Raw genomic sequence first — 12,399 nt, 5'->3', positions numbered from 1 at the left:
TATCTTAGTTAGGGTTGGCATTGCTATGATAAAGCACCATGACTAAAACAACTTGGGGAGGAAAGGGTTTATTTGGCTCATGCTTTCACAGCACTGTGCATCACTGAAGAAAGCCAGGACAGGAATTCAAATGGGGCAGGAATCTAGAGGCAGGCGCTGATGCAGAGGCCATAGAGGAGTTCTGCTCACTGGCTTGCTCTCTATGGCTTGCTCTGTCTACTTTCTTATAGAACCCAGGACCACCAGCCCAGAGAAGGTACCACCCACAATGGGCTGAGTCCACCCCATTGATCACTAATTAAGAAAATGTCCTATAGCCAGATCATATGAGGCATTTTCTCAACTGAAGCCCCCTCCTTTCAGATAACTCTAGTTTGTGTGTCAAGTTGACATAAGACTAGCCACCACAAGAGCTAAGCTCCCTGGAGGGTAGAAACACTTGGCAAAGCCCCTACCTGCCTCTTAGGAATAGTGAGGGAGCCACAAGCTGGCCCACACAGTGTTAAATCTCTTCCTTTCTTTCCCAGAGATTGCAGCCAATGAGGCTTTCTGCTTAAATGGCCTAGAACCGTCTCCCAAAGCTCCTTAACTCAGAAAAGTGCGAGTCAGCAAAATGAAAATAACTTAAAAGGCTCCTTGGAAAAAAAAAAGAACTCCAGTTTCCTCCTCCTCCAGCTGGGGGCCTCTTAGTGGTGCCTCTCATTTTCTTGAGTCCAGGCCAGGGGCTTCCCACTAGTTCAGGAAGGCAAGTAGGCCTTAGAGACTTGAATCCATTTTCTAGTGGGAGCTGGAGGATCCTTAGGGCTCCACTGGGAGTGCTCTGTGGCTTCAGGGATGATGTCGGGGTCACATCTGCCTTTAAGGGCTGGAACTGTCACGCGTGTTATAACTGAGGTTCATAGAAAGGAAGCCACCAGTTCCAAGTCCCACACAGGCAGCTTGTGCTGCTCCCAGCTAAGGGCTTGGTGTTCCCTGCTTCTGTCCTCCGAAAGGAGGAGTGCAGTCAAAACCCCACCTGCTTGCCCCTGTGTGCACAACACTTCAGGCAACATTCCTAAACTGTGGACATTTCATTCTTTGTCCTAAAGCTGAGAAACCTGCTTCTTGCAGCTGGTACATCTACAGTCCAGAGGGCTGGCTGACCTAGCGAAGGAGCCACTGAAGAGCGCAGGAGGAAACGTCATGTCCAGTTCTCACCCCACAAGCCAGCTGTTCTGTGCATCCAAGAGGTGGCCCAAGAAAGTCCATTTATACAAAGGCACACTGAGTCCCAAATCAAAGAAGTAACCTGCCCAAGGTCTCAGAGTTGCTAAGAGGTAGAGCCCAGAGTTCCACACAAGCAAGGAGGATCAGAATCCCCAAACTCACCAGTCTACCTTTTCCTTCTTTCTTGTCCTAATGGGGCCTATCAGACTTCAACCTGTGAGAACAAGACCAGATGGCACCATGGCACTCTCCATCCAAGAAGGGTCTTCCTGACTCTCAAGGTCTTCTATGCCCTCAGCAGACAGGATTGGGTCAGTAACCTGGTTTCTTACACGCTTGTTTCTAGAGAGGACTCACCTTCACCCTACAGGGTCTGTGAGAAGACCAGGGAACCTGGGCACAAACACAGGGCACCACACCTTAAACGGCTTACACTCCAGTGAGAAAGACGGATTGAAGCTGGGACAGTGTGGCCAAAGGGATGTTCAGTGAAGACCGAGAAGCCCCCAAACCCTCCAAGACCTCCTGGTTGCCAAGAAGAGGACACAAAGGACACGGATGAAAGAAATACTTTCTGTTGACATGGAGAGCCAAGCATCTTGTCAGAAACTTCTGGATTAAGATATTGCTGGAAGTGCAGAGGAAGACATCATAGATAGTAATGGCTCTTGGTTTGTTGAGGCTACACACGTGGGGTGAGGCCACGTGCCCACTGCTGAGTAGCTGAGACGCCACACCCCAACAGTGCCTGTATGAGATCTTACTTTGGCTAGGCTTTTCACTAGGTAGTCACTGAATCCCATGAGCAGACCATTAGGTAAGTTATGAGTGGGGTTGTCCACACAGGAGGAAACCCAAGTCGGGAACCTGCCAGCATCACTTGTGCTGAGCCCCAGAGCTAGAGTGAACTCCCCAGACAGCATGGAGTCTGATGAGAGGAGAGCAGAGAAAGGAGAGCCATCTGGCATGGAGTTGGGGGCCGGCCACTGCCCACCTCTTCCAGGAGCTTCCTAGTGTGCTTCTTCATTTTGTGCCCCTAACAATGCTGCAGGTGGTGGACAGTTATGAGGATTATGTACTAGCCTTCCTTTTATCTAAAAGAGGCTCAGGGGGATTCAAAACCTCTGGCCTCCGAAGGCACCAGCACTCATGTGCACATATCCCCACACAGACAGAGTCACACACACACACACACACACACACACACACACAGTTACTTGAAAATAATAAAAAAATTAAAATAATTTTAGAAGTTTTAAAATAATTCAGTTCAAAGAAAGTTTGTTAGTGAGTAGAGTTCCAGGAGTCTCTAGTGAAGGATAACAGTAACTTTAAATTATACTGAATAATTTGGTAAGGATACAAAAGGTCACATTCATACATCTTGAAGTTTGGAGGAAAGCTATATCATAAAATAAAATTCTGAAAACATTCTTCAGTTCAGGTCTTCAAATGTATACATCACCAACTCACAAAAGGAATAAGTTGAGAATATATATATATATATATATATATATATATATATATATATATATATAGAGAGAGAGAGAGAGAGAGAGAGAGAAAGCTAATATGCCAAACTCTGAATATTCCAAATACAGGCAATACCATTGGGAAGTGGTACATGTACGTCTGCTCTTAAAATATGGCTGAGTCCTTTGGGAAGAAATACAATGACACATGCGAAGATGTTCTTGTCTTTTAACCCAGTTAGTTTACTTCTTGGAATTTATTCTACAAAGAAAAAAAAATCAGCAGAAGGAAAACAGTCATAAAAGATTACCCAGACAGCATTTCCCACTAGCAAGAAACTAACCATACAGTGAAGAGTTAAGAAAGCAACCTTGTCCCTGTGCCAGGAAGGGGCATTAAGATGGTAGCTATGCAAACCAGGCCACAGTGTGGGCGTACCAGGGAGGGGGATGCTTGCACATGTCAGAGGAGCTTGGAGGCAGAGGCCTCATGAGGAGTAACTATGACCACACCCTTGGGCTTGGCTCTTGGGATTATGACTTGGTTTTCTTTTTAGGTTTTGGCTCTCTTTGGGATTTTCTTTTGTAACTTAAACAACACTGGAGAAGACCTCAACCAGCTGGAATGTTGGGCTGCAATCAATGAGATTAAATGTGATGGGTATGTATGCAAAGTCCTGCATTTCATTTAAGAAATATATTTCAAAAATCCACATGACTGGGGGTAGGAGTGGGACTGAAGTGCTGTTACTATGAAAGAAGCTGGAATAAGGGAACAAAGGACTCCGCATTTACCAAGGCTGGTACTGAAGGGCTGGTACAATAGCAGACCAGTACAATTACCATACTGACAGCATAAGGGACACAGAAATAGGACTAGGAGACTTGAAGGTAACATATCCAGTTTCCTCTAAGAGTAAATACATTTTAAAGTCAAGATTGTATCCTCTGGTTGTTGCTTTGGCTTCAAAACTTACATGGTTCCTTATACAACATGGGCAACTACAGGGACAAGGATAGGGGCCCAAAACAGGGAGGAGGATTGGGTGATGTTGGTTCCAAACACATTCTTAATCTTACTTTACAGAACTGCCTTGTTCAGCATGAGACAATTTTATCACTAAGGATGTTGATTTAATGTCCCAGAGTAAGAGGTGACACCCCGTGGGTCAGCAGCTTTCTACAGTCCAGCACCCATCCCTGAGTCCTGACTTTGGAACTATGACCTGAAAGGGTAGCTGCAGTGTTCAGAGTTCTAACAAACAGGATAATGCAGCAGTAAGGGCCATCATCACAGTAGCTGACACATTCCTGTGAGGCAGATATGCCCATTCCCCAAAGAGAAAATCGAAGTGTTCTGGTTAGTTTTCTTTGTCTACTTGACACCAATTAGGATTATCTGGGAAGAGGGAACCTCAGCTGAAAAAAAATGCTTCCATCAGGTTGGCCTATAGGAAAATCTATAGGGCATTTTTTGTGATTAATAATTGATACAGGAGGGCCCAGCCCATTGTGGGCTGTGCCATACCTGGGCAGGTGGTTCTGGATTATATACAAAATCAAGGTGAGCAAGCCATGGAGATCGAGCCAGTAAGCAGCATTCCTCCATGGTCTCTGCTTCAGCTCCTAATTTCAGGTTCCTGCCTTGAGTCCCTGCCCTGGCTTTCTTACCATTATGAACTGTAAGCTGTGAACTGAAATTCTTTTCTCCCCAAGTTGGTTTTGGTCAGTGTTTCATCACAGCAACAGAAACCAAACTGCAATAGGAAGCTAAGATAGGCTAGGAGCATGTTCAAGGCCAAGAGTCAGCAATAAAATGAACACATGACCATCTAAACCCAGTGAGACACGGTAGCTATGAATCTGAGCTTTGGATTGGCTGGTGAACAATGATGTCATACTGAACCCTGAAAAGAGCCATCATGGCTGTTAAGCCAGAGGCATGGGGGCAGGTTAAGCATTATTATGGTGAAAAAAGATATCTAGGGGACACCTACAAGATCATCTTTGACCTATAGCATCCATGACCTTATAAAGCTTCCTGGCAGACACTCGTCCATCCCTCCCAAATAAAAGCTGAGAGAAGTCTGTTGCTATGTTTGTTTGTGGATGCCAAAGCACATGCTTTATGCCCAGTAAATAAACTGATCCACAAGAAAATGAGAAGACAAGGAAATAGAACCTACTAGAAATGGTCGTGGGTTTTGAAGAAGTTTTTCTTTTCTATAAAGAAGAATAAAATTCTGGAATGATTTCAATCTCAATAATAAACAAGAAAACATAATAAAACACATTTTTTTTGCCAACTAAGTTGGGAGAATAATTTCAAAAGTGGTTACACCCATTACAAGCATAAAGAATAATGTAACTGACATTCCTTTTGGCTGAGAAGAAAGCACACTAAGAAAACAAAAGAAAGTGTAAAGGGAATGTTAATACAAACATTTCCATCAAGTTTTATTTATAAACGACATAAAATTCCAAGGAGCTATAAATGGGCCAGGAGGCAGGGGGTGGGGACTGAGGTGAGTGAGGGGAGCCAGAAGTGTGGAGCCTGCACACACAGCTTGCACCAAAGGTTCCAACAAATGCAGAATTTGCACAAGATTTCCAGGAAGCCAAGAGCAGATATGAAAGCTAAGATCTCAGCACAAGAGGGCAGTAGGGTGGAGACAAGAGAGACACATTCTCAGGTAAAGGAATGAACAGGGCAGGGAGAGGGCAGGAAAGGAGATGAATCTCATTAGTACTGATGGCCACTTATCCACTCTGGCTGCATCTCCACAGGTTTCCTAAGAACCCAGGAACTAGACACTGCTTACTCCACATTACAGCTGAAGAAGCCAATGGTAAGAGGAAGCACCTAGCTTCGAGCAGGGTAGTAATCTGCAGAGCTGAGAGGTGAACTGGGATGCATCAACTACCTAAATCAAGTTCCCTGCAGTGAAGCACTTTGTGGGATGGAATATCGGTGAGTTAGCCCCACTGTAAGGACTTGAACAACTGACCAGATGGCTTACCCAACTGTACGTTTATGTCTGTCCACTTTGGGGATGCTAGAGTTGATGGTTATAAATGCCAGGGAGCAACATAGAAACAACCATATTAAATGTGCAGGGATGAGTGTAAACTTGGTCCTGTGTGTAAAATAGTTACATCCTTGGACAAAAATCACATCATAGTATTTCTAGCAGTGCTGTTTGAAATGATTTCCCTACTCCCACCACCCCAATTCTATAACCTTGTTTTTATTTCTTTATAATTAAAAATAATCACAATGTAGAAACACATACAAGAAACAAACTGGGGCAGGAAGGAAACAGTCTTCCTCACACAGTCCATGGGCCAGAATTAAAATGAGTCCCACCTTCCTCTTCCACTTGATGGAGGAATCTGTAGCCAAGGCTTCTGGGATTGACTCAGGTTCTGTCAATTCAGAACTGCCATCCTGCTCAACAAAACACACTGGCCCATCTTGAGAATCCAAGTAATCCAAGTGTAAAGCTAAGGGGAGACCACTGGTACCACAGGACAAGCAGAATTCTGGGAGTGTGAGCAGCAACTCTAAACAAGGTTCTAGGGAAGATGCCCAGTTATTGGAGAAGAAACCAAGACTCAACTGCAAATATCTTCAGGTGATTTAAAGGGGCTAGCAGAGGTTTCTGTTTACTTAAAAAGCACTTATTCTTTCATTGGTGAGTATATCTAATGAGTTCTAGTAAATAGGTACTTTTCAAAAGTGGTGTTTGTGTTAAAATACACATTCTTACATTATCCCTATTTGAATGAAGTAAATTGTTATGATGTAATTATGTTCAATATCTCCTAATGACTTGAATTAATGAGGATGATTACCATGGATAACTGAGGCTGTGTTATTCCTACACATCCTCTGAGATTCTAGGGCTAGATTCGGAGCCATTGTGATAGTCCACTTATCTTTCAGGGAAGATAATGTATTGATTAGCTTGTTGATTTATCTATTTATTTATTTATTTGTTGAGAGAGGAAGGAAGGGAGAACTTTTGGAAACTGTCCTCTCCTTTGATCTTGCTTTGTTTTTGAGGCAGGGTCTGTAACTCAAATTTCTAAAGGGTCTTTTAATAAAAAAAACCCAGAACTTAGTATTGGGGTAAATGCTGAAAGATCAAAGAAACAGAGCAGCCAGCCACTAGTCTTTACCTCTATGAAATCCTCAGCCTAATGAGAGTGAGTTCCTGTTTCCTCACGCCATATATACCTTTCTTTGCCCTGCCATATTACTTCCATGTGTAATCTAGTGGCTGGCTCTGTCCTCTGATCCTCAAGCAAGTTTATTACGATTCTCAATATATTACCACAAGGGTCTCTCTTGTTTCTGCTGTTATGAGGCCTACCTCAGGCTACCTGGCCCTTGAGCTTCTGGTTCATTCTCCCCTCTCCCTGTCTTGTCTTTCCCTGGGAGCTGCATTTGGATTTGGACCCAGTTCCACTGCTGCTGGCTCTAACTCCTTAGGCTAGACATTACTCAAACATTTTTGAGCCCATTTCATTCATGTCAAGTGTTTTTAAGTTATTAGGGACATTCCAGGGACTCAAAACCCTATCAGTCAGTCTTATTAGTGGGTGAAACCTCCTTATCCCTTTAGCATTGCTCTTAAAAGCATGTTTCCTTATTGCATCTACTTCCGATTTCTCTCTGCCTATTTTGCTAACGATGATTGACACCCCCCACCCTCTCTGTGATTTCAGCAGTTCTTTCACATCACTATGGCCACAATACTTGTCAGAATTAACTCAGGGCATATCATACTTAGGGTCCTGTTGACATGATAAAATGTTCTTCCCAAAAGCAATATGTGTAGGAAAGGGCTTGTTTGACTTATAGGTGGTCCATCATCCAGGGATGCTAGGGCAGGAACTCAAGGCAGAAGTCTGGATGAAGAAACCGAAGCAGAGATCATGCGGGAATGTTGATTATTGACTCACTCCCAGACTCATGTTCAGCTACACTTCTTACACAGCCCAGGGCCACCCACCTAAGGATAGCACTGCCCGAAGTAGGCTGGCATCTCCCACAGCAATCAGAAATCAGAAAAGGATGCATAGACATGCCACAGGATGATCTGTGAGAAGCAATTCCTCAGTTGAGGGCCTTTCTTCCCAAGTATGTTTAGGTTTGTGTCAAGTTGACAAAAACTATGACAAGGCATGAAAGACTCGTTTTGGTTCATGATTGCAGATGGTTTCTATTCATTGTGGTGGGGAAAGGCATGAGGGAGGGGCTTAGGTTATGGCAGGAGCACGTGGTGGAGGCTATCCACAGGGTGGATCAGGAAGTTGAGTGCCCAATCGGAACTGGGGGCTATAAACTTCTAAGGCTTACCTCCAATGACCAAGCTTTGCCATTTAGGCCTCATCTCTTGAAGTTTCCAGAATCTTCCCTAACACCAACAGCCCTATCAGCTGGAGATCAATTGTTTCAAACAGTCTATGGGGAACAGTAGATGGGGAAGTGACTTACAGAGCCCTTTCCCAGGTAGCATCTAGATTCCTCTGCACAAAATTCTGAATTAGGGATAATTATGAGCAGTCATATAATGATCATAGATCATTATGAGCAGTCAATAATTATTACAGCAGGCACACAGTACCAAAACAAGGACTTGAACCCAGGTCCCAGTCTTTCACAGGCCTGTTTTCCCCAGTGTGTGCATCATAAGTCACACAAGGTGCTCGGATATACACCAGGCATTTTTACTGTAGCTATAGCAATCTCCCTCACTAAACTGACACACACCTGGGAAGCAGTTGTATATTGGATTAGTCTTTGAGGCATACATGGAACCTTTGGCTGTCTATATTTTCTTCATGCTTGGGGAGAAAAGGGATGAAGTCAACTGTGAAACATGCTTTATAAAGTTTCTCAGGCATTTCATATCATTTTGGCTCCAGCTGCCTGATGCAATAAAAGTGAAGGTATCTTTTATTTTGTTTTGTTTTTTTGAGACAGGGTCTCCTGTAGCCTTAGCTGGCCTCACAGCCCACTGTGCTGGCTAGTGTTTTGTCAACTTGACACAAGCTGGAGTCATCTGGGAAGAGGAATTCTCAATGGAGAAAAATGCTCCCATCAGATTGGTCTGTAGGCAAGCCTGTGGAGCATTTTCTTGATTGATGATTAATCAATTTCTGGGTTGAGCCATCCCTGGGTAGGTGGTCCTGAACTGTATAAGCAAACAGGGGGAGCAAGCCATGGGGAGCAAGCCAGTGAGCAGCACTCTTCCTGTGGTCTCTGCTTCCGTTCTTGCCTCTAGGTGAGTTCCTGCCCTGACTTCCTTTCATGATGGGCTGTGATCAGGACATCAGACATGTAAGCTGAAATAAGCTCTTCCTCTTCAAGCCACTTTTGGTCATGGTGTTTGATCACAGCAATAGAAACCTAACTAAGGCACTCACTATGTAGCCAAAGCTGGCCTTGAATTCCTGATCATCCTACCTTACTTTCCAAGTACTAGGAGGACAGGTGTGGGCCACCATGCCCAGCTGAAAAGGGAACATATCTTAACAAGAACTTGCTGAATATGAACCACAAACTTTCCCTACCTCATATAATGAGTTAACCCATGCTAAACACTTAGGCAAATTCTGCTCTACAACCAGTTACTATTATTCTTCCACATTGCCTGACTTCCTCATTCTACTGATAAGGACTCTGAAACAAGATGCTACTTTACAGAGAGCTGGGGAAAATACTACAGAAGACATTCTTTTCTATATATCCTATGGTGAGCATACCCTGGTCCTCAAAGGATTATTAAATTTACTATTATATTACAAATGATTACTGGATTAACTGAAATATAGGGTCTCAGAGTGGCACCTACCCCATCTATTTAACACAGTAACCTTGAGCTTTTGTTTATAGATAATCAAATTAAAGGTGAAAGAGCCGGGCGGTGGTGGCGCACGCCTTTAATCCCAGCACTCGGGAGGCAGAGGCAGGCGGATCTCTGTGAGTTCGAGGCCAGCCTGGTCTCCAAAGAGAGTTCCAGGAAAGGCGCAAAGCTACACAGAGAAACCCTGTCTCGAAAAACCAAAAAAAAAAAAAGGTGAAAGAATTATAAACAACAGATCAAAGTTTTCCACCAATGTCTAAAAGTCCAAAATCAAAAATGAAGGTAACAACAATTGCTGACATTTATTGAGCACTTTATATATTTTACCTCTAATCCCCATAGCAACACTGTGAGGCAGGCTTTCTCCTTTTTTGGAAGAGAAAATGTAGGCACAGGGAGGCTATATTAATGCCAAAGCAAGCAGGAGGGCCAGGCTTAGAACCTAGAGGCGCCTTGTCCAAAGCCCTTGCCCTTTCCAAAATGCCACACTTACTTATTGGCATTGTATAAAGAAAAGTACAAGTCCACAGGAAGTTGGAGGATGGTTTGCCAAAAACACGGGCCAGACACCGTAAAGATCCAGCAACCAAATAAAGAAACAGATAAATGATTATGAAACCCCAATGATCATTTGAAATAAAAGGGAGAAAGAACAAACCAATAGCCACTGACATAGCCCATTTTCTGGCAACCCTGTACCACAGCTAACATTATTAGGCCCCTGTATCCATTTCTTTACAAAAATAGGCTCGAATAATCAGGGAAGCTTACTCTTCCAGATGCTAATAGCAGATCATCCTGGAAGAGTTGAGTGGTCCAAGACTCATCCTTCAAAGTCAGAGAGGGTGAGATGCTTTGGAGACCCCTAAAGAGCCATCACAAGATCCATGGCCCTTAATGGGATCTCTCTCCTGAGAGGACCTTACAGGCCACATACAACACACGTTTAATATTACATAAAAAAATGAGAACGACTGTCTACATCAAGAATTAATGGAGTTTTATTGTAGAACAAAATAGAGGAGCAGAGATAGATGTCCTCCGATGGTAAAAAGAACAGTTCATATTGTGGTCCCTTACGCTGATGCTTTAGAGCCCTGTGAAAAGTGCTTTTCCCATCCCTCAACAACACTGGTGGGGGCGTGAGGCCCTGTTGAGTCTCAGCAAATCCATCTGCCTTCTTTGAAGTAGGAAGTCCAAGTCCAGAATAAGACACTGACATCAGTGCCCTGAAGGCCTTCTGCCCAGACATGGCCATGCTGGTAGGGTCTATTTGGATGGCACCATTGCCCGCAATGCACACGCCACACAAGGAAAATGCGAAGCCTTTATGAAAAAATCCAAAGTTTATTGCAAATTGTATTTTGCTTCCCTTCGTTCTTCATTTTTACAAGATTTGTTGATATCCATGATTTTCTCACAGATGTACTTGTTGACTTTGGAGAGTCTCTGTGCAATTTCAGTTTCATCCACTGTTTCTTGTGCTATTCTGTCATACAAACACTCTAGACAGAGGGAAGAGACAGGAAGGTCAAGGATTAATGATGAATCTGAGAACAAGTCTTTTAAGGAGAAGAGAGAGGACATGCCTCCTGACACACTTTCAAATACTGGTTCACATTATCTTACATGGTTATATACCTAAAGCCCTACCATAAAGTATAGACAAACACTGTAAGTGTATACTTAAAAAATAATGGTAAAACAACCCAGGTGTGGTGGCTCACACCATCAATCCCAGCACATACAAGGCAGAGGCAGGTAGATCTCTGTGAGTTGGAGGCCAGCCATGGTCTACATATTGAGTTCATAGATAGTTAGACTGTCTAAAATTACCAATGATGATAAGTCTATTAGACAGATTAATATATCTCTCTAAAACCTCTGAATGCTGAGCTTCTCTCCATCCCCATTTTCATCAAAGGTAACTACTCTCATAATTTTTTTGCTTTTCTTTTTTCCTAAAGTTATTATGTAGGTATGTGTCCCTAAACATTTTTTTTCCTGTTTTCAGCCTTTTAATAAATGTGCCCATCTCTCTATTGGTCTGACTTGCTGATTTTACTTAGTGGAACACACAACACTACAGAGTACAGCTACAGGTCACCAGTGAAGTTACCACCTTCATTGATGAGACATGTTCTACTGTATGACTTTATCTTACTTTTAACTGTGCATTTGATTGTCCATGGATACTTGGTTTTGCAATTGCAAATAACCTTGCTCATGTCTGAGGGTACTTATCTAAGAAACTCTCTAATTACCAGCTTAGGCACAGGAATGCTGAACATTAGGAGTACGCCTCCAAAATGTGCTAGATGCCATTCCCAAGTGGTAATGCATGCAAGTAAGTACTGGTTGCCCTATAACTTCACTACCATTTGACACAGTCACATCATTAAGATCCGTGTGTGCAAAGGCGTGACTACTACTACTGCTGAGGCTGAGGATAACTACTCTAACTACTCTCTGAGAGATCCCACTATTTGCTATGGTGAAGCAGAGTCAGCCCGGACAAGGCCTGACTAGAGCCTGATTTTCTGACATGCCTGGAGATTTGGTACAAATTATTGCCCTAGAATTCCCACATCATTTACTAAGACAACAAATAAAAATAAACTAGCTTTTAGAAGGATTCCAAGAAGTATGTGGGGTAAACATCTATAACCCCCTTTTAAGAAATAAAGAATTATACACCCATATGGGATTGTTACAGTTATTTTATGTTTAGGTTACTGTTAATTTCCCAGAGCCTAGGGCAGTATGTGATAAAGAAGCAAGCCTACATACATATATGTTGAATGAATGAATGCTTTTCTAGGGAAGACTGAAAACATAAAAGTTCT

The 12,399-nt window shown here is 43.1% G+C and overlaps 1 protein-coding gene across 16 annotated transcripts in view; it reads right to left on the bottom strand.

The window, feature by feature from the left end:
* LOC102924940 (AGBL carboxypeptidase 4) overlaps positions 1 to 12,399 on the bottom strand; it is a 1,182,350-nt gene that overhangs the window by 186,571 nt on the left and 983,380 nt on the right. For 3 of the 16 annotated variants that reach the window (XM_076564764.1, XM_042271609.2, XM_006977772.4), the window contains one exon: positions 10,881 to 11,058. The exons of the other annotated variants lie outside the window; for them this stretch is intronic. In XM_076564764.1, coding sequence (XP_076420879.1) covers positions 10,901 to 11,058 — 158 coding nt within the window. In that variant the 3' untranslated portion in view covers positions 10,881 to 10,900. Of the gene's footprint in view, positions 1 to 10,880; positions 11,059 to 12,399 lie in introns of those variants that run through there. 16 annotated transcript variants of the gene reach the window in all.

Source organism: Peromyscus maniculatus, chromosome 2, assembly GCF_049852395.1.
Source record: "Peromyscus maniculatus bairdii isolate BWxNUB_F1_BW_parent chromosome 2, HU_Pman_BW_mat_3.1, whole genome shotgun sequence".
Lineage (NCBI taxonomy): Eukaryota > Metazoa > Chordata > Mammalia > Rodentia > Cricetidae > Peromyscus > Peromyscus maniculatus.
Note: the sequence above shows the minus strand (reverse complement) of the source record. Positions and strands in the feature narration are given on the sequence as shown.